Source organism: Rhipicephalus microplus, chromosome X (genome assembly GCF_043290135.1).
Source record: "Rhipicephalus microplus isolate Deutch F79 chromosome X, USDA_Rmic, whole genome shotgun sequence".
Taxonomy (NCBI): domain Eukaryota; kingdom Metazoa; phylum Arthropoda; class Arachnida; order Ixodida; family Ixodidae; genus Rhipicephalus; species Rhipicephalus microplus.
In genome coordinates, this window is record NC_134710.1 from 101,800,812 (window position 1) to 101,824,174 (window position 23,363).

General features: G+C 42.9%; 1 protein-coding gene across 4 annotated transcripts in view; it reads left to right on the top strand.

Moving 5' to 3' along the window:
* The window catches only part of LOC119176292 (DDB1- and CUL4-associated factor 11), an 86,310-nt gene that overhangs the window by 565 nt on the left and 62,382 nt on the right, over window positions 1-23,363 (top strand). For 2 of the 4 annotated variants that reach the window (XM_037427500.2, XM_037427502.2), the window contains exons 2-5: window positions 4,214-4,305; window positions 11,894-11,985; window positions 20,067-20,162; window positions 22,573-22,637. In XM_037427500.2, coding sequence (XP_037283397.1) covers window positions 4,214-4,305; window positions 11,894-11,985; window positions 20,067-20,162; window positions 22,573-22,637 — 345 coding nt within the window. The remainder of the gene's footprint in view (window positions 1-4,213; window positions 4,306-11,893; window positions 11,986-20,066; window positions 20,163-22,572; window positions 22,638-23,363) is intronic. The other 2 variants (XM_037427501.2, XM_075877344.1) reach the window with 1 other exon arrangement.

Consider the following 23,363-nt stretch of genomic DNA (forward strand, 5'->3'; position numbering starts at 1 on the left):
GTCGCATGTTTGTTTTCTCAAGGACACATTGCGTAGTAACTCTTTGACCACTTTGTCACGGTATATGCAGGCATGTCGATGTCACTGCTTTGTAAAGAGTTTTAGGCTTTCGTAATTGGTCTATCGTTTACGTCGTTCATCGTAACTGCGCTAAGATCGAATGCATTTGCAAGCACTGTGTGTGTATTACTTTATTATTTTTTTTTGTAACTGAAAGCTAAAAACTCGTCAATCGGTGTAAACGAAAAAACATTCGTGAACCTCTAATTTATTATGTTTGTTGCTTAAGTGCAAGAGATGCAAAAGTGCAACTGCAGTAACATATAATGCAACTGCAATAACAAAATCCTCCATCTCGGAGTCGTCAATCTCGCGTGGAAAATGCCAGTGATTGCATGCACTCAAGCTTGAGCAAGAGCTTGCTAACATTATTCTGGCATTAATCAAAATTAATACTCTTTTCAATGTTATGTACGTTTTTTTTTAACACTGGTGTGCTCTCTCTCAAGGAATTTTGGAACGTGCGAAGTTAGCGTTCGTTGGGGTCGCCCGCTAAGAGAAGCCCACAAGTGGTTAGCGTACGACGCATGCGCAGTGGCGCAAAGCGATAACGTAAAGCTTTGTGTACTCTGTTCAAAACTCTATAAGATGTTCGAAGGTTCGTACACATAGTCATGTGTCTGTGAAGCTGTTATGATAGAGTGGATCGTAGAATGTTTTCGTGGTGGAGGCGCATGGTCACAGACTGTTTTAAATATCAGATTTTCACATTTTTAAGTGTTAGTGTATATAGGTTATTGATTAACATAGGTTATCTTCCTGTATCTTAGGTTGTAAACACCTTAATGTGTTAAAGTATTATTACACAAGGTGGTGGCATATGTTCCTAGATCATAGACTAGGACACAATGTAATAGACATGCAAGTGTAGGGATACACCCGTATACATTGTTTCAGGTTACTATTGCTGGTAATGTGTACTTTCTACTTTTGCTTATATATCCATTAACTATGTTTCTTTTTTAGCATCCATTGTATTCTCGTAGTGCCACTGTTGTTTTGGAGGTTGGCTGAGACATTATAGATGTGTTGGAGCCAGACACACAATAGATGTGACAGCACTCTTGAGCATCACAAAACCAAATGTTTTATAAAGAGATGCCCGTCCCAGTCCTCGACGTGGGCAGTGCTACCTGATAGCTGACATTATCACAGGTGACACCACAACACCTTCTTTCTTTAAGAACTTGTTCAACCTTACAAGTTCAGATGGGCTGGGGGAACTACACGGCAGCCACTACGCGTTCACACAACAACATCGTCTTGAGAATCACTGCTGACGTCGGGTACTGAGTTCGTGTCAGTGTCCGGTATGTCTGCCGTCGAATTTGCAGGGAAAGCATTCTGCATTTCACCTGTAGGAGTTTCAGAATACGTCTGGTTCTGTTGTGAGAACCCCGACAGGTGTCGACGGTTACGCTGCAGGACTGCACCTTGGTCCGTCTCTACGATGTAACAGCGGGGTGGTTGGCCGTCACTTAATACATCAGCTCAAACTCCTTCAGGTCGAACTCAAACTCTTTCTCCCATCTCCAGTAGAAGCAGCGGCCTAGCCCGAGAATGCGGATTAAAGTTGCATTGGCTTTTCGTCTTGTTGGACACATCACTAGCAGCCACTGTGATTCTAGCAGGCCAAGGCGGTTGCAGCAACTCTTTCGTCTTCGGTATACGAATCCCGAGTTGCCTCCCCAGTAGAAGCTGAGCGGGGCTGAAGCCATTCACGCCTGGTGTATTCCCGTATCGCTTGATTTGCCAAGAAGTTCCTTAATTCTGCGGACCATTCTTTCAGCCTCTCTGTGTTGGATTGAGGAAATTGGGGGCTGCCGGTCACGAGGGTAAAACCATAGAAGTCCACAAACCTGTTGAGCTGATAGGAAGAAAATGGTGGCCCGTTATTGGATCTCACAACTTCTGAAACATCATGTCGAGCAAATAATGATCAGCACCTCGACGACTGCAGAAACTATAGGCAATTGAAGGGTAATAACTTCAGGGAAGCAGGAGTAATAATTTACATCTAGGAGAATCGATTGTCCTTTGCTGTGGAAGAGATTTATACTCAAAACTTAACCATGGGCGACCCGATAATGGTGTGGAAATAAGCAGCTCTGATGTATTTATCAGAGTGCGTGCACACTGCTCGCATTGGGCTTCCATGGACTTAATGTCTTTGGCAATCCCCGGCCACCACACCGAATCTCTGGCTTTAGCTTTGCACCGCTTTACTCCTTGATGGCCGTCATGCAGCAAATTTAGGACTGCTGGTCTCGAGTAAGTATGAACCACGATGCAGGGACCTTCGAGTAGAAGACCACCACAGACTGTGATCTCACTAGCTACCGCAGTATACTTCATCAAATGTAGAGGCAGCTTATTCTTGTGAGGCCAGCCTCGTTGGGCTAGAGCAATAAGGGAAGTGCACTCACCATCTTTGCTTTGGGCTCTCTTAATGTCATCTGGATTCAATAGCAAAGTTGAGGATGGATTAACAACTTTTTTGCAAACGATTCCACGATGTCGAGGTGAGAAGGAGCCTTCTGGTATCCTCGAGAGAGCATCGGCTGTCGCCAGTAGATTTCCCCGGACGTACTGCATGGTCAACAGGTAATGCATCAGCTTGAGGCACAGTCTTTGAACACGAGGAGGGAGCATATCCAGTTTCATAGTGCTGAACAGAGTGACTAGTGATTGATTATCAGTTTCTACAGTAAAGTGTATGCCACATACGCACTCATCGAACCTGCACATCGCCCATGTTGCCGCCAGAGCTTCCTTCTCTGTCTAACTGTACCTCTGTCCCGTGGCCATCATGGAACGAGAAGGAAATTCTTTGAGTTGACCTTCTCCAGAAGGTTGAGTTTTTAGTAAGACTGCTCCTAGTCCAAAAGAACTGGCATCCGCCGAAGTCGTGGTTGCGTAGGACGGGTGATATTTAGCCATGCACTTATCGGATGGCAGCAGTTCTTTGATCTTGCTGAAGGTTGATTCTTGTTCATGGTGCCATGCCCACACCGTTTTCTTTCTTATAAATCTCTGAGATGAATTGGTTATGCACGAGACGCTCTTCGACTTAAGCAGATAGGTAGTTGCAGCGCTTCACAAGTCGGCATAATTCTGCATAATAAGGGTCAACACTTTCGCCCGTTTCCTGAGTGCACTTATGAAAGCGAGAAGACTCGTAGAGCTCGTTAGCCGGATGCACGAAGTGCTCGGTAAAACGCATGACTACGGTCTAGCAAGAAAGCAGCTCATATGCAGAAAACGAGAAAGTGTCTAACAGCGGACGACTTTTGGGGCCCATACAGTACGATAGTGAGCGTACCTGGACTTCCGCAGAAGCGTGGCAGACTTCATAGGCCGCTGCATAGTTCTCGTAATGCGTTTTTCACATTTCGCAAGATGGAGCATTGGTGAAGTCAAACGTGTCTAGTTGCCGAAGAGAGATTCTGAGCCACTTGCTTTCAGAATTTTGTTGCTCGTTGGCCATGGTTTCTTCAGATTCCTTGGTCAGGAGAAGTTAAGGCATCTGCTTGGCCACTTTTGAGACCATGTTGTGTTTTGGAGGTTGGCTGAGATGCTAGACGCATTGGAGCCTGACACACAAGAGATCGGACCGCACTCATGAGCGTCGCAAAACCAAGTGTTTTATTAATAGACGTCTGACCCAGCTCCCAACGCGGGCAGCGCCGCTAGACAGTTGAGATTAATACAGGTGACACCATAGCATCCACGAATTTGGCTCATTTGATTTTAGTAGGGAACATAGAATCTAGGTTGTACTCTGAGAGGTTGTTTGACAGTTACTAAGAAGGGTAAAATTTTGGTACTCCACACACTTCTTCTATTCAATCAGAATGCTTAATATGCATTCCCACATCTCATTAATAATACACTGCTAAATTCATGAATGCTGTCAAACATTGTAGCTCATTAAATATATAATAATTCAGTACAGCAGATCAAGTCTTCCACTCACGCGTTCATCTTCTCTGTTAAGGCCTCCTCAGGTGATATCATCTCGGGTGAAACAATTTGAGATGGCCCACTTGGACACTTAGTTGTGTTCCCTTGTTTGTTTTGATGAGAGCGAAGCATGTTGCTATAGTGATAAGTGTTCCTGGTGTATTGCACACACTTTATGTTCTGCTTGCAGCATTGAAGCTAACCGGGCACGGCTGTTCAGCAGTGCCCTGGAGGTGTTCTATCAAGACGATTCGGATGAAGACCAGCAGCTGAACGGAATATGTACGCATATATTTTTTTATCCAAGCACCTTTCTTGCTTAGCTAATGTGTTTTTTAAAATTGATTTTAATCTATACAAGTTTCAACTGCATATCGCCTGTAGTCACTATGTACATGTTAATATTTGTGACCTGTTCATGCTAGTTCTGTGTTTTGACAAAATAACAACTATTAGCAAAGTGGCTGCCAAAATATTGAAGCCAAGTGGAATAATTGGTGAGCTTGATTATGTGCATTCGGGGATCTTGTACATCATCTGCTGAAATAGTTATGTATCTGGGGCTGTCCCAGTTATGTATCTGGGGCTGTTACAACATATGGGCACACACATAGTTGTGTTTAGTGTAAGTGCTGTCCTCACTTAATTTTATAGATGAGTATGAAAAATTGCTGAATGCATATATTATAGATTGGTAGGCTGTTGCGTTTTAGTAAAACTTGTGCACCCATTCTCAAAATAATAACTGAGACATGTGAAAGGGACATGCTTACGGCAGTAATGTAGTGCCATGTAAAGGGGTTCTTTGTGTGCATGCCCGTTCTGTCTGATTTCCTACACCACATTAAGATCTTTGGTGGCTCTGCATTTGTTGCTTGCATGGTATTGCTTAACCCAAGGACACTACAACTAGCTTATCATTGCATATTTGAAATATACCAGCATTGCTGACTTCTACACCTTTATTTTCAGCAAATATTTCACTTGGGCTAGTTGGTATGGCATTTCAATGTATTTGCATTGAGTGAGCGAAAGGCACAAACAACAAACAAGAAAGAGAACTGGATAGGTAGTGCACAAACCTGTCCAGTTCACTTTGACTTTTATGCCTCTCGTTTAGCGTAGCCACATTAGAAACTTTGTTTTCACTTAACATGGTTTGGTATTCCATCTCGTGCATGATTGGTGAGGCACAATGCAGCTAACAATAAGGTACATCTAGCTTATTGATCTAGACTGTGTGATAGTTTGCGCAGGATATTATAGCTGTTTCTTTTTTAGCTGCAGAAAAGTCTTTCAGGTTATTTTTCATCATAATGCTGTCTTGTAAATCAGTGTGCATTCAAAGAGTTATCATAGATACTTATGCTGTGTATAAATGTCTAGTGAAGGAGTGCTTACTGTACACACACACACACACGTCTTTCTTTTGGTTACTGAGGGCTTGTAGAGTTTTATAGAAGTCTAATTTGAATACTGACACAAATATTTTTAAAGGTATCGGTATTGTTTACTTGTTTATTTATTGCTTTAGTAGGCAGTTGGTTTCATAATTACACTAAGGGGTCAGTGTTCCAAAAGTGCTCTATAAATATTTGTTGCTGACACAATTCTAATATACCAACTTAAAACTCAAATCAACTGCGAGACACAGCTTAGGCCTTATAATACAGTCGGGGGTCAGTGTTCTGATAGTGCTTTATAAATATTTTTTGCTAGCACAATTCTAATATACTAACTTAAAAATCAAACAGTGTGCGGCACACTTTTGGCCTTAAAGTGAGAGTCACTATTACTTAACAGCAAACTAGAGGTTATGCACTCTGTATATCACAAACCATTGAAACATGGGTCACTCATCGCGTATGTTCTTGACCACGACATGTCACCAAAAGCTGTAGGATTTGAGCGCGCTTTCTTTGTTGGCATTTCGTTCCCCAGCTAGCGCGAGTGTTGACCTCATGTGGCTCGAGCGCCAGAAACATGGCCACCGTGGTTTCGCCTCCAGGCCTCTTTGTCTAGTCCAAGACACACATCAGTTTTTCTTGTACAGAGACATGTGTCCGAAGATGTCCGATTTCCTCCCCCGCATGTCACGCTAGCACACAAGGGGGAGGCATTGTTTTGCCATTCCTCATTGGCATCCTGTGACAGTGCCCTTTCCAGTTAGCTTGTTTCCATCCGGCGCGCACGCCTGCATGGAAGAAGTCATGCCCAGTCTTTGTGGGCGACTTCTCGTTCGCCCGCTTAAGTGGTTCCCCTTTCAGAGGTAACCGTGGTGCCGCAGGCTAGTGTACTTGATCGGTCTTGCCGAGTTTTTCTGCCAGCTCGCAAACCAGTCATTATCGCACTGTGCTTCATCTTGAGTAATAAACCCATGTTTTTTGATGACCTGCCTCGAGTGCCATCTCTGCGCCATGTCAGAGAGTCGACATACCTGGCCATATTGTCTTTGTGTGCGACGGCAATGAAGAACATTGTGGTCATTCCTGGTCGCATCATAGGGCAAGTTGGAGCAAACCTATCTTCATATAACTGGGGCCTAACGTGGGACTCAAACCAACAACCCTGAGATTAAAAGACTCGTGCTCTACCGACTTAGTTAGCCTGGTGCAAACTGACAGCTGGTATTGCTGTCGACGCCAAGTGCCGGACACGGACTAGTATTGTTGCAGGCACGTTGGACTCGTATCTGCTTGATGCTGATGGTGTTCTTCTCTGTTACATCCTATCTGAAGAAGCTTTTCAGGAGTCTTTCAAAGTGGTAATACCCCACAGTCTAAGGAAAGCCACCCTTTGCCATTTCCAAGACTCGCGGTTGGCTGGGCATGTGAGTGGCTTTAAGACTTTACAAAAGTTTTGCCGCTCTGCTACCTGGCCTGGCATGAAGTGTGATGCCCTTCACTACGCCTGCTCATACCCCGTGTGCCAATGTGTGAAGCCTTCTGGGCTCATGCAGCCGATTGACAGTCAACAACTCCGGCGAAGTCGTGGCCTGCAACATTATGAGACCCTTCCCAAGAAGCCAGAGAGGCCATGTCTCTATCCTGGCTGTTACAGATCACATCACTAAGTGGGTTGAATTTTTTTTCCTTCAGAAGTTAACTGCACGTGCAATCTGGGACAAGTTGACCGGGGTCTGTACCGTAAACGCTTTGGCTTTTCGGCGGAGTTGATCATAGACAATGCATCTTATTTAACGGCCAAGATGTTGGTGGATGCATGTGCAGCTTTTGTATTAAGCACCGCAAACAACAGCATATCACCCTCAGGCTAACCTGACTGAGTGGATAAATCGGAACCTCAAGCCCTTGCTAACAGCCTTTGTGCAGCAACACAGAGCTGTCCAGCAACACAGAGCAACAATACCTGTCCTAATGAGATGGGTTTCCCCTTGCAGTCCATAGTAAACTGTTTTGCCTGGTGCGCGCCCGCTTTCTTCAACTTCGGGAGAGAGCTGCCTATAAAGCCATGCACCGCATTCTCTGGGGTGGCAGCCGAGTGTGCTCTAGGAAAGCTGGTACATCTGACTATGCGGGGGAACTGCGCTTGCAGATGGACACTGCCCTCGATTTTGAATAATCCAACCTGGCAAAAGCACAGGCTGGGCTAAAGGCTCAATGTGACTGGTCACACAGGGATATGCATTATGATGTCAGCGATCTTGTTCTCGAACACCATAACCAACAAAGGCATCTTCGCCTCCCTATCGGCCAAGTGGTTGGGCTCATACCGAGTGTAGAACAAAATGTCGCCCGTGGTGTACAAGCTGGCTGACTCTAAAGCCCCTCCATCATGTCTACTGCTGCTTTTTTAAATAGTGCCAACCATTGTTCCACCACCGCCTCCTAGTTCCGGTTCCGGAGCTTCCAAAAGGTAGTTATTGAGCCACTTCCTTCCGCTTTTTTCTTTAGATCTTGTTTCTGAACACGTGAGAAAGTAAATATTTTCTTCTTCGTTCCACAAGTGTTGTCTCGAATTTCATCCTTAGCTTGTGAGGAATGCCACCTCGCTGCTGCGCACGAGGCTGCCGGACGGGGTTGACGGCCGAGCGGTGGAACAGCATGAATGAGGCAGAGTGGGTGCGTCAAGTGGTGTGAGCTTTCCTTCCTCCACCCTATCCGTCATAGGGCTACCCGTGAGGTGGGTCATGAACTGGAAAAGCAGCAGAAACTTCATTGCGGCACCTCCGCTTCTGCTGGTTGGAGGACAGCTGTATAGGAAGAGGGGAAGAACGAGTTGACACTGCTTAACCTAGCTGACAGAGAATGTATGGAGGGGCTTTAGATGACTCAAGGAAAACAAGTCAGCGGTCCAGTTACCATCTCCCACCTCAAACCTTTTGTTGCTTGCAGCAACATCTTGGGGAGGGGGAGGCAGCCACTAAATCGCACAAAAACTGTGAGAAGGCTGGCCTCTTGTCGGGCCATTGTACAACCTACAGAAACACACCTAACCAACCTTTATGACCTAAGCAACCTGCACCTGGCTGTTCCATGTCATCGGCCTGCTCTGAACCATGCGGCTTGCTGTCCCCTGATCTTCCCCATGTGACCTGATCTCCACCTTCTGCCCTGCCGACACCACCAATCAGCCCCTACCCATCTGCCTGTCCCTGCAGCCACTTCTGGCGGCTGGCCAGCACCCTCTAGCTTTGGCTCGAGCCCGAGCGTGGTCGCTCCGGCTCCCATTCGGTAACTATCGGCTGTTTTAGGTGACCGTTGCTACCAGTCATGGTCCTAGCAATTTTCAGTGGTTGGCTGCTGCATGCACCTTGTAGCCACACCTCGCAAGTTCCCGGCTGCAAATTATACAGACTGGCGGCCTTCAAGCGTGCTGGCTTCCTCCCGTGTGCAGCCTTGTCCTGTTTCTTATGGTCTGCAGACTTCCTCCCTGGCAGAGGGCCCTTTGTGGTGTGGCGGACTCTTGGTGGAACTTTTGTATGACCAAGGCTAACCATGGACTGGTGTCAATGGAAGCAACAACCTCGCCTGTGTGGGCTGGGCAGCACCCTTTTTCTGTCCTGGTCTTTGTCGAGACACTGCCTTTTCGGACATTGCCATATTGGCCAGCCCCCTTGCGGCTGAGCTGACCTTGTCACTTTGCCTCGGACAACCTCCTCCAGAGCCTGGCCTTGGTCTTTATGAGGGAGAGAATGTGGGAATTGAGCATGCCCTTTCCTTTGGCGTCTCATTCCCCAGCTAGCGCGAGTGCAGGTCCTGTGCAGATCGAGCGGCGGGAACATGGCCACCATGAATTTGCCGCCAGGTGATTTTCATCTAGCGTAAACTGTGTGTCGGTTTTTCCTTCACAGAAACACGTCCGGACATGCCCGGACAATGCCTCCCCATCGTGTCATGCTAGCACACGTCGCAGTGCTTTGCTGATCCTCATTGGTCGCCTGTGGTAGTCCCCTTTCCAATCAGCTTGCTTCCGCCCGGTGCATATGCCTGCATTGAAGAAGCCATGCCCTATTTTTGCGGGTGACTTCATTCGCCCGCTTCCGTGGTTCCTTTTTGTGTGTTAACCGGGGTGCCACAGGCTAGTGCACTCGATTGGTCTTACGGAGTTTCCCTGTCGGCCCTCAAGCCCATGATTGTCCCACTGTGCTGTATCTCTGGTTAATAAACTCATGTTTGTTGTCGACCTGCCCTGAGTGCCATCTCTGCGCCGTGTCGGAGAGTTGAGGAACCCGTCTCGTAGTATCTTTGTGCGGAACGGCAGTGGAGAACATCGCAGTCCATACCGGTCGCTTTGTAGGAGCTTCTTCAGCGGAAATTATCTCCACAAAGTTGAGCACTTAAAAGACTAAACAATAAATGGAGGAGAGATGGTGAGAGAAAAACTCTCTAATAAGCCAGAGGGCTAGGCTTATCTCAAGTTGAATGCAAAAAAAATGGTCTCGACTTGCTGTGCATCAGTAAATGGTGTGACGACCTTTATTATAATTTCAGTGATTTAAAGATGTACTCTGTTTCAAGTCCAAAGCTTCAGTGGTCTTGATGTACATTTATCAAAGCACTCACATGTACAACATTGTTATTAATTTTGTGCTATACTAATCCAGGCTTATTTCTATAATAAATGGATTTCACCCATCACGTAAAACCTTTAATTATTGAGTTTTTGTATGTTTTGCTTAGTGTAAAGTTTTATGAACACTAAAAAGCTTGCTCTAGGGTCACTTAAAAAAAAGTTGAGTAAACTTTCTTTAAATTAAGTCACTCTAAAAATTTTAAGTTGGCAATATAAAAAATCTATTTATGGGGTCATATTGCTAAAAAAAATTTATCTAGCTAGAGCTGAAGTGAAGACAAATTAAAATAAAATTGACAGACTGTTACTTGACTGTCCGTGAACAATAAAAGAGTGTAGGGCTAAAAAAATTGGACAAAGAAAAGGGAAAGGGATGACAAACTGGAACTATGCACTTTTAGTCAGTATGTACATTTATTTGTGCACATCTCTGCATGTGGTTGTTATCAGATTTTTCGTGGTACCAAGATATTGCACAAAAGCACGAGCTGTTCATCTTGGCTTGCTTTGGAAGTGTTCTTTATCGGGAAGAACGGTCGTACTTGTATAGCTAGGCTTCGATATTCTTGTATGCTTCCAAATACCAATTTCTGTTGCGTTCCTGTTGACATGCTCAGCTGTCAGTTTTATCTTATCTACTGCAGGTGGTATGACATACACACATCTGTCATAATTCATTTTTTTTCCAATGCGATGTGCATGTGCAGCACCATGACAATGTGTGTTTAAACTCGGTGAGTGTGTTAGTAGGGCCAATTTGTTGTCTGCTTTTCTTTGCACTGTTAATTTTTTTTTGGTTCTGTAGTGTACTCTTTTAGTGTTAAAATGTGCCAAGCATATTGTTTCAGTACTCTCGAAGTAAGAGGGCTTAGGTTATAAGAATGCCGTCTTCAAGAACAAAAAAATTGGCCCTGTAAGAATACTTGAAAATGTTTTGAAAAGAGCTATCCAGCTTAAGATTGCATGGCAATTACAAAGTTCCTCTCAAATATCAGGTGCTCAACATGCATGATCATGCTTTCTTAATTGTTCGTTTTTGTGTCACCTTTTTTGTTTGTTTGTAATGGGCAAGTATGGCAGCTCGGTCTGAATTTGTTTACGAGGCCTTGGCATGAGACCGTTGAACAGCCAACAAAACTATAGAAGTGCTTTTATTTCATCAAAACGTCTTCATTGCAGAGTAAAGGAAGAAATATTTTAAGATGCCTATGAATATATTGGCAATACTGCCAGCTTATAGTGGTGCCCTGTTATAGTGCCAGCTATAGTGCGTCAAGTGTTCGCTTTATGGAGTAAACGGTTACAGCGTTGTGTATCATTATAAGAAATACATACCCTTTGAGATTGGTGAAATAAGTCACTTTATCTAAATCTATATAGCAAATTGATAGCCTGCCTGAAGGCAAGAGAAACTTATTTAAAGAGGGGTAACTCTTGCACCAGCGACCTCCTCCTAACATTTGTTCAGGAACATTATCATCTGTGCAATAGCAGCTATACACCTGAATCGCTTATATGAGTCTCTATTTGATTCAATCTCTCCATGTAGACTGCAAAAACTGTTGTTGATTATACCTTAATCTGCTTTTTTCCAAGCCAATAACCAATGTTATTAGATCTGGTTCAGTTGGGGTACAGTCACGTCCCAAGAATATTGGTTCTGGTTCAGTTCCATCCAAAATCATCATATAGGTACATTCTTTGGTTTGAGTTTGGTTTGACACCCTGTAACATAACAGAGCTTGAACACAACTTAGATTAGACAGCAGTTGGGTGTTCTTGTGGAGGGCCTTTTACGAGTAGCAGTTAATGCATGTTAAATTTATGCCAACAGATACACTTGACATGGGTCGAGGTCTGATGTCAAGGAGATGTTATTTTCAACTTGTTTCAGCTGCTTCGTCACCAGACAACTCAAGGATTCTAGTAAGTATACTACTTGGCCAACTACATGTGCGTAGGTATGTGTAGCTCTGAAAATGTGACAGTCTTTTATTTGCAAGTATGGTGAGTCCAACTGTTTTTTAGCTCGCAAATTTGTACTTCTTATTACCAAATTGTATGCATGAAAAGTCTTCTAATGAGTAGTTACTGGTTCTCTGGCCTGATATATTTATTGAAGTAGATCAAGTGAACATGCGAAGTACACTTGATTGTCAGTAGCTGAGGAAGTTACCTCTACATTTCTCTCTTATGTTAGCTTAGTGAAGCTGAGTACTTCTCAATACATTGAGTGTGATCATATGTGCGGTCACACGGCTCAATAAGATCAGGCTGGTAATTGGTATGCCAAATTTTCCTTGCATTTTAGTGTCACATCATTATAAGTACTGACATGGCATTTACTTTTCATTATTTCTGTTGAGTTATGGTTAAAACGCTCTCAATATTAAAACAAAACAGGCAAGTACTGTGGTGCTTAAGATAATTGCAGCAGTGCTGTTGTGCTCGAGGTTGACCATGTGTGGTAGATACAAAATTATCATCATAATGAACCGGTACGCACGACCCTTGTACTTCTATTCCTCTTGGCGGTGGGAGATTAGAACCCATTTACCCACGATATGAAGGTGAGCATCGTAACAACTCGGCTATTCAGGCACACTAGCAGAGCATAGCAGTCTTCTAAGTATATTAGAGCCCTGGGTGGGAAAGGGGAGTGATGGGTGGAAGAAAAGGAAGGGACAAGAATTAGTACAGATGGAGAGAAAAGAAAACAGATAGAAAGAGGAGACAAATAGAAAGAAAAGAAAAATACAGTAGGCATGAGAGCAACTACAGAGAGAAAAAAAAGGAAAAGAGAAAAAGATAGAAATACAAAGAAAATCGGACACAGAAAATAATAAAAAAAGGAGCAATCATATCCATGTACAATATAGTGTAGCAAGGGCAGGGAGAGATGCAGGTGAGAGGGTAAAAGCCTAGCCAAGACAAGACCAACTATATAGGTTCTCACTAGCTCTGCTGCAGTACAGCCTTGCACATCTAAGAGCAGATTTGTTATAAAACTTGTTCCAGTGAACCAGTTGAGATCTTAGTAGTTCAGTGTTGGGTTTGTCTTGACATTACAATACACTGTCTGGCTTCCTTGCTTTGAACTCTGCCGCTAACCACACACATGCCCGAATAATTTCACGTGGTGCTTCATGTAGCCTTGTTAGTACGAGACATCGGCAATTTTTATGATAGCATAGATTTTTTTTAGGAACATGATAGCATTAAAGCAACAAATTTTGTTTTCCAACCATCATATGCTTGCTTAGTATGTTGCTCGTTATTGTTCTGGCTATGGCATGGCTTTTATGGCCTTTGTCAGAATAAACGTTGAGCATGGTTAGTTTTAATCTGAGGAAGGCTGTGCCATGGTCGAATTGTTAACCTGTAAAAGTATCATATTTTTGTAAATGTGCTCCTTCATTTCTTGCCTGCATGTGCACCATACTTGTAGAACTTTCTTTTGAACTACACATTCACACACACATGTTCGTGTGTGCATACAATCACACTTGCCAGACTTGTGTGGTCCAGTGTCTACAGCGTGAAGTATCTTGGTGCTTCCTTTTTGCAAAACATTAAGGCCCATATTCATAAACGCTCTTTACCAAGGTTTCTTCACTAAAGCTTTCCTTAGTGCTCCCTTGGCTTAAGGTATTACTAGGGCAACCTTTCTGTCTTCTTACCTCACTCCTTGCATTGAAAGAGTGCCTCTTTCCAGTAATTGGTCTGTGAAATTGTGTCCAATTTCTTATTTTCGATCAGTGCCTTGTACTTCTGCACAAGCTTTGTCATTATATCCTTCTCGTCTTCAATAAAAAATTGCTTGCCAGGCATGTTTTTGAATGCACCGCTGCACGGCTGTAAAAATTATTGCTAAGAAGATGTAACACTTGCTGCTGATAGCTGCATTGTTTCCTACAGGCGTATTATATGAAGAAAGGACTCGATATTTAATGATACTCGAAGAAAGCTTCCTGATCGCTAAGCATTTGTACTGACATCTTCCAGCAATGAGAGCTCTTGTTTGGATTAGGCTGATGATGGCTTATTATGCATGAGCATTCATTACATGACATGTGAGCTGCTTTCACAATGATGCAGGTGTGGTAATTTGGGTAAGAGATACTTATAATTGAAGATTTTGTTGAAGTGCACCAACAAACAGACGAACAGAAGAGACTAATCCCGATACGAGTACTTTCTGTTGTACCTTGTTCTGCTGGACATGCGTGAAAAACCATGTAACCACTTTAAATTCCTTTTCTGACTCGTAAAACTTCAATTGTGAGAGCAAGCCCTGTCCTTGTCAGTCTCGTCTATCTATCTGTTTTTTGATGCACTTTAACAAAATCTGCAATTATAATCGTAATTCAACTGGGCCAACTTTCCATCTTGTTGCAAGAGATAATCACCTTGGTCAAGGTCCGGGCGAACCAGTCGTATGTGCTATAACGTATACCCAGAAAACCCTCCTTTCCTTTTCTGCAGATTGCCCCGCCGCAGTGGTCTAGTGGCTATGGTACTCGGCTGCTGACCCGCAGGTCGCGGGATCGAATCCCGGCTGCGGTGGCTGCATTTCCGATGGAGGGGGAAATGTTGTAGGCCCGCGTGCTCAGATTTGGGTGCACGTTAAAGAACCCCAGGTGGTCGAAATTTCCGAAGCCCTCCACTGCAGCGTCTCTCATAATCATATGGTGGTTTTGGGATGTTAAACCCCACAAATCAATCAATCAATCAATCCTTTTCTGCAGATTATCTTAACAATAAAGATTAGTCATCTATTGTGATACAGGCGAGTGACCCATGCTTGAAAGCTGATGCCTACTCTGCAGTAGCAGGACTATTTTAATGCTTTGGATAAGTAAATGTGAATAATTCTTTTGACAAGTTTGCTGTGTGGAGGTGAACACAGTAAGATTGTTTGTAGGAGCGTGGTTCATATTTCCAGCAAACATGGTAACATGTAAACAGTAAAATTAAGGTAAAGGTCAAGGAGCTGGGCCTAATCTTAGTATGGAATATCATCTGTTATGACCAGGTGGATAGATATTCATCAAATATTCATTTGTGACAATACAGGATGCAACCCCGAGGTAACTATACAGTGAGCACTCTCCTTAGAACCAACCGCCGCAATCCGGCAAAATGACTTTGTATTATCTGAAGTTCGTAATATCCAAACTCCGCACGCGTAATATCCAAACTCCGCACGAGAGGAGGGTCGCCCTGTTATGGTCGTTTCGATTTCGCACAGCATGATGGGGCAGGCGAGTTCCGATTCATGCTTGATGCATATGACAGCATGATTATAAAGATATAAATCACCAGCAGCTGTTATTTAAAAAACTGCAGTGCAAATTTTAATTGACGAGCAAGTGGCATTACAGTAGGTGCAGGGACTAATTGTGGCCCCTGCACAGCAGCAAAGCGTGGCCCGATAATGAAACATTTCTATGGGCTTTTTCAGCTACTTCTGTTCATAAGTTTGGAATAAACTTTTTTTTATTTGTGCCGATGGTGCGGCATATCTGCTTAATGCCTATCGGCTGCTAGGAGCTGTTGCACTCGCGCAGTCTCTACAGCTCGCTTGACGGTCCAAAGTTGGTCTGAGAGTTCCGAACTGAGCAGCACTAAGGCACTTTACACATTAATATTCTAATTTGACAGTGTAACTCGCTTGCCTAGAGCACCAGTACGTCTTACTGCCAAAACTTTGGTAGAAATGCCCTACAGCGTTACTCCAATGAGTGACGAATGTCTAACGCAAAACACAAACAAAAGTTTTTTATTTACTCTTAACTCGAAAAGAAAGTTGCGATAAGAGATTGGCGAGCATCCTTGAGCGATGATGCAAACACTTTTCGCCTCATTTTAGTCAGCTGTAACATTTGAAACATTAAGTGTGACCACTGCAACTAAGGTGGCTAGAATTTGGAGGTGTGAAAACCGGCTGCTCCAAGCTGGTCTCTCTTCGCAATCCCGCAGTGGGGCGCTGTAATCAGAGGGGCTGCCCGCTTGCTGGGTGCGCTGGTACTACACTCGTGCATCGGCTTTTTGTTTCGTGGGGGGGGGGGGGGGGGGGAAAGCCGTGCTTCATCACAGCTGGGCGAGGGTGGAACCGCTCGTGCAACACCCTTGTTGGCGTGTGTGGCCTGGGGGCAAAGGGGTGGGGGCAAGCATGTGCTCTTTATACACGGCTCCTTCCCCTCTGCCTAAGCCTGTGCACTCCCGTTGGTCGTTGCTAGATTTATATCGCTGAAAGAGCTTTATCAATGTGTTAAACAAGTTTATGAATTCACAAGGCACTTATGCTACACTTAAGAATGATTAACGGCATTACAAACCTTTCAGCAGTTAACAAGACAGACAGCCAGACATGAATAAAGCATCAATCAACGCGGACTTGTTGGTGCATACTGAATAGTCAGAAAAACGGTGCTGGTCTTTTCATTTCTATGTCCCATGCTAGCGCTATTTTTCTGAAAAATCGGACATAACTCAACTGGCCATAATACAACCATTCTTCGATCAAGTGTTATTTTGAATGAGCCACTGTTTACAGGTGTAGGAAAAATGATAATCATCATCATAATATGTGTCCATATAATTACAGTGAACAAGAAAGCTTCTTGAAGCGGGACATCATGTGATTTTGAAAGTTTTCTAGCATTCTAGGATTATCACACGATGACCTTTTCAAATTGTATTCACTCGTACTATTATTTTACCTTGATAGTGCGAGCAGCCTTGTCTATTTGTTCCTTGCCTTTTAATTAATAAAGGCTGAACATGCATTACGTCTGCGGTTGCATCGTCACAGAGCCAGAATGCATGTTATGAAATTTGTATAGGAATTGAAATAGCAATGACTTTCATGGCTTCAACCAAATTTCAACCAAAGTACACTGGTCGATGTACTTTTTACTGATGCCAGAGTTAATTTCCCATTAAAAAAACTATCACTCGAATCGTGATGTAATCAAATTTGACCAGAGATTTTGCCAATTGCTCACACGTTTGACGTAGCCAATATGTGCAACATGCTGCTTACAGAGCTACAATAAGCTGCCAACTATCTTCGTATGCATGTGCACCTCGCCACAGTGGTCTAGTGGGTAAAGTACTCAGCTGCTGACCTGCAGGTCATGGGATAGAATCCCGGCTGTAGGATGGAGGCGAAAATGCTGTAGGCCCGTGTGCTTATTAAAAATTTAGATGCACATTAAAGAACCCCAGATGGTTGAAATTTCTGGAGCCCGCCACTATGGCCTCTCTCATAATTATATGGTGGTTTTGGGGTGTTAAACCCTACATATGAATCGTCATTTGAATGCAGGTGCAATGTTTTGAAAACATGTGTCAGCCTGCTTTACGTTATCTGCCTGTGAAGTTGTATAGTCATGTGGACGGGCACAACAGCCTTTAAATATCAACTTTTATAGTTATCTAACTATGTATATAGCTGTTATGAAATGCTTTATATATCACTTGGCAAGGTTTCCCTTAAGTCTGGTGCCTTCGACCACTCGGCCATTCTGACACATGCTTTATATATGAGCACAATGCATGCATTTTTGTTATTTGTACAGGCAATACATAAGGTGAGCATCGCTGCGCTGCTCTATATACTCGATGAAAACTGAAAAAGAAAATAGAATGTTCATATATATGCACTTATAAAAGCAATTGTTCAGTTCTTTAAAAGCTCTACAAAGCATTTAGTGATTTAGCTGCTAGTGTTTGTCATACATGCGTGTAAAAATTTTCACAGCACTTGTTTGGGTTCACTACATTTAACTTGAGCCAACATGTTTTTCTGACATGGCCAAATTTTTTTGTATAGCTTTATCCCCGTTATACTGGGTGTGAGCTGGGCTACTTCCATGTATTTTTTCTTTCTGGCCTCGCAATAAATAAAAACTATAGCTCTGTTGGCCTTGGAGATGGCAAGCTTCCTAACTGCAAATCTTCGTCGGTGTAAGCTGACAAGCTCCCGTCGCAGCGTATTACACTACCGTTTCCGCCATGTTAGCTAGCAGCACCTCCGACTGTCACGCAATGTTTTGGCCTAGTGGAGATATCGCGCAATGCGGCGCTTTTGGACAAGGAAAACATGGCTCACTTTTCACACCTCTCCATTCTAGCAAATCTACCACCACCTACGTCCTCCCAGACCAGCTGGGCTGGAGGCTTGGCTTGGCTGGAAGCAACCAGTGTTTTAGCCACAACTTAATCCGCGCGCATAATTGTCTAGTCGGTTTTCATCTCGCTTAAAGATGGATAAAGTATGCTTGCTCATTTTATTTCGTGTGCTGTAATCGATAGTCCGTTGAAAGCACATGTCCTGCACATACTCTTTCTGTGGTCCCTGTTTTATCAGCGCTTCATTAACCTTTAAAAGGAAACTTCTCTTCATTAATTTAGTACACAGAGCAAATAAGCGCATACAGGTCCAGTGTATACGAAAGTCGGTTGTACGCGGGTTTATTATGACGATCGTAGACTTACCAAAAAACGGGGGTACACCAGAATTATTATACCAGGAGCCACCCACGATAAACGAGTTCCTTCGGGGGTGATGAGGGGGGGTGGACATAGCCATTGTGATATGACTATGTTCCCTCTTGGGTGAAACGAAACGAGAGGGGGGAGGAGCTGCAGCCCCCTCAAAACTTGGGTTCCTGGAAATACCTGCTACTTAGAGTTACCGACTCTTCAATGAAGCAAGTCCAGATAGGGGTGGGCTTCAGCTCTCTGTGCACTGTTCCTTACTGGAAAATGCACTCCTAAATGTTGTCATTCTTCATGCGAAGTGCAGCCAAAGTGGCTTAAGCCGCACGCAGCCACCGCAACATTGCTTCTGACGTGCGATTCGTGGTGACCTTGTGTTACGTGGCATGATGCACGTTGTTGGGCGTCGGTTAGAAGACATAAAATTTCTAACTGGACGATTTGAGACAAATACAGAATATACAACTAGCCAGACAGGGGCGGCGCGGGACTTGGGACACTGTATGAAAGTCGGGACAGTGCCACAAAATCCGGGACGGTTGATAACCCTACTGCTGAAAGACAGTCTTGTTTTGCTAGAAATAGGTCGATCCTCATATGCAGTGCACGACCAGGCAGACATGCTCTTGTTCTAAATGTAAACATAATATTTATTTGGATATTAGGACAAAATTTCACCGAATCGAGGAAATTTAACAAGCTTAAAGGGATACAGAAAAATTTTTGTCACCAACATGTTGCGCGAAATTGAAATATTGGGTGTTGAAATTAATGGACACAACCCCTATTTTAGGCAAAAACCGGAGGAAAATAATGAATTTAATGAGTTTTTCACCGAATGCCATATTTATTGGCCACGCCAGCAATTAGAGGAGGTGAAGTTACTCTCCAAAAACAGGCATCTCAACAAACCAGCCGTTGTCCACGTTTCTCAATCCGCAAAGATCCTACTACGGTTCCCAGAACAATTACGGCAAGAGTGACGTCTTCTGAATAGAATTTTGATGTTTTTATCAGTTTTTTTTTTCAATTCATTGTTTATGGGCTTTGAATACTACATACCCTCTGCTTTTAATCAACTGAACTACCATAGCTAACCAGAGGCCACCATGACACTAGAAGTCAAGGCATATATCTTCGTTTAACTGTAAGGGAAGAAAAGTTGGGAGGAAAAAAAGTTGTGGCAGAGCATCGATAGGGTAGGGGACAATAACAGTCTGCTAAAGCTGTCTATTTTGTCAAATAGTTGCCTCTTCATAGCTGAACTTAACTTGCTTAAGCCTTGTACTTTATCTTTCTATTCTTTTGTGTGAAAGCATGTGTGTGTGCTTGCGTGCATGTGTGTTTAAAATATAGCCATATAGTCAATACTTTGAAATTCTAAGCTAGGGTATCTTCTACACAACTTTCACATCTTCAAGCATCAAATTTGGTAATAGTATTGTAAGTATGTAGTGGTCTTGTCAAAATGTGAAAAAAAACTTCATTTTTCTTAACAGAAAAATGACCTTTACGAAATCGTCAAAAAACACTCTGGCAGCACAAGCAAGCCACACTCAGAGCAAGGCACTTCAATGGCTTCGCTGCTCCAAGGGGCAAGTCTTTTGCATCTTTACAACATTTAAGTACTTGCCGTTAAATTTTTTTTAATTTACATAGAAAAATGCGGCACAGAGTTCTTCAACAAATGAGTTAAACAAACATCTGCATAAGTATTTCACTGAATGAGTTATGCCAAGTGCTTCACATGCAAGCATCTCGGTGAACAAAGTTATGTGAAAATATGTGTGGCACACAGTAGACTTCTCATACAATAGAAACTCGATAAGTAGAAATTACTAAAATGGAATTTCAGCTTAGCCCTGTCCTTACCATTAGGAAATTTGCAGTCTTTTGTATATATAAGTTAGAATTTCTTACGTAACTCCTACTAGGTTTGCAGTGCTTTGCAATGTATTAAAGTAACACCCATGTCAAGCAGGCAAGTTAACTACACTTCAGTGTGCTTTACCCAATTTAAGTGACGCATGTGGAGTTTTACTTCTGGATAAGTATACTTCTGTCAGAGTGCATTTCATGAACGCATTTTGCTTCTTCTCAGCCGGTATTGACTCACAATGCTTGTATATAAAAAAAAAAATGGCAGTTATTTAATGACAAAAAAAGTTTTTTATAATTCAACATAAAGCAATCACATTTCAGAATTTTCTTTCTTTTTCATTTACATCTATAAAAAACACCGGTCTGTTGCCATTTGGTCTTTGCTATAAGTGCACTCTATTTTCTTTTTTAGCACCACGTACCCTGAAGTGTCACTCAGGGTTCTGAAGTGTACTCCTGTAAGCATGCATAACTTGCCCGCTTGACACGGGTATAAAGCTAAGTAAACATACTTCAAAATGATCTCATCATTGATGGGCTAAACAATTAACAAAAATGGTAGTAACTCATTCAAACTACAGTCGGATTAAGCGGCATCAATGTTGGAGTCATTGCTGCTCAAAGGGTCCTAGAGATTGCTTCTGAGCAAGATGGGAATCACACAAAACTGCTCTCTTCTTTTCATGTGCATGCAGTTTCCGATGTTGATTCCATCATGTCAGTTATAGGTGCTTCAACTTCTGGCCTCGTGCACTGTCCATAGAGAAACTGCAACTATAGTTAGTGTACCATCGTAGAGATGGCACTGCGAGTCGAGAAGCACAATAGATTTTTCAGATTGGGCTTTTAAAAAATTTCAGTGGTGACCAATCTGTAGTGGTGTGGTAAGAAAGAGTCAAGACGGAAGCAATCTTGTTTTCTGAATTCGGTGAATGAGTTGCAGAGCTCTGCACATTGCAGAAATGGTACAATATGGTGTAATGAATATACAGCGGGGTGAATTTAAGGGCTCATTTTCTTTGTTAGACACATTAATCTGCACATCCGACGTATTATTTGAAGGTCACGGGTTTAGTCCCTGCCAGCGGCAAGCTATCTTTTCGTCCACTTTTCTTTTTGCACATTTATATTACAATTAGTACTTCTAATAACATCTCCTATACTTTCCTTGGCATCATTTTCTGTTAGTTCTCATTATATACAGCAGGCTATTTTTGATATTTATGAATGTATAAAATTGTATGTGTCTATGATCAGTAGATCTTAGCAGTTCAGTATTTCAGCTGGTGAAAGTCATACTTGATACAGGGCATGATTGACATAGGTGGTTTAGTGGTTTAGTCAAGTTATTTAGAGCTCAAGGCAGAATTTTGAAGAATTTTGATTTTCACCATCACCGGGGTGGTTTTAGCGGTTGTGGTGCTTGGCTGCTGGCCCAAAGGTTGCGGGTTCGACCCCAGCCATGGCAGTCGCATTTGGATATAGGTGAAATAGGAGAGGCCCAGGCCCATGTACTGTAGTTCTCATTATATACAGCAGGCTACTTTTGATATTTATGAATGTATAAAATTGTATGTGTCTATGATCAGCAGATCTTAGCAGTTCAGTATTTCAGCTGGTGAAAGTCATACTTAATACAGGGCATAATTGACATAGGTGGTTTAGTCAAGGTATTTAGAGCTCAAGGCAGAATTTTGAAGAATTTTGATTTTCACCATCACTGGGGTGGTTTTAGCGGTTGTGGTGCTTGGCTGCTGGCCCAAAGGTTGCGGGTTCGACCCCAGCCATGGCCGTCGCATTTGGATATAGGTGAAATAGGAGGGGCCCAGGCCCATGTACTGTGCAATGTCAGTTCACAATAAAAAAAACACCAGATAGTCCAAATTTTCGGAGCCCTCCACTAGGACATCTCTTTTAATCTCATCGTGGTTTTGGAACGTTAACCCCAGATATTGTTACTGATTTTCGGCTCTGGGAGCCATTTCAGAAAATTTTTTTTTTCGGCAATAAGTGCAGTCCTTCTTGTTGCTCTCTCTCTTCATCATTTTTACAACTAAGTAAACAAAATTTGTGGCCAGCTTTTACTTGTGCTTTTTTTTATTTCCTATTGTGGTCACTTTGCAGAGGGAGTGTGGAATGCCATTTCGTGGTATCTTTACCATAGGAGACAAATCTAGGATGAGCTCTAGGCAAGTATGGCATATTGGTTGTTTCGTTCTATCCAATCATATATTCATCCCAGTTAAGTAAATAGTTGCATAATTGGCCTATATGATAACTCTCTCATTGATGTTAAGCAGACCTGTATTCCTTCACAAAAGGCCAAGAAAGCAGCTTTCCTTTCCTTCTTCGTGCTTTCTTCCACATTCCATAAATTTTGTGCTGCCCTTTGTGGATTTCTTAAAATGGAACTCCTTGTGTTAGTTACCACTGTTGAAGATCTGCAGTATCCTACATCAAAGATGTTGGGTTCTGTTCACAGAGTCCCCTAACATTCTTTGATGTGAATGAACAGCAGTCTTGGCCTGAGTCTTATAGTGAAGAGAGGGTTTGCTTTGCACATTTTATATGCGTGTAAAAGCAGCAGTGTGTAGATACCAACTAATAGTAGCTATATAATTATGTCATTGTAATGATGCTGCAGCAACTGCTTAGACCTTGGTAATTATCAGCTTTAATTCAGTGGTGTTGTAGCATTGCCTCAGTGTGTGTATTGCATGCAATCAATGGTGCTGCAAAGAAGAAAAAATAAATATTCTGTTTGTGCTTGCAGCATGAATGTTCGAGGAACCTACTGCTTAGCAATGTGTAGCACAAGATTACATGCCTAATGAAATTTGGCTTTATATTGATAATGTTAAACATGTGTATATTTAATAATTTATAGGTTTTTTTTTTCTCTCCAGTGCAGAAGA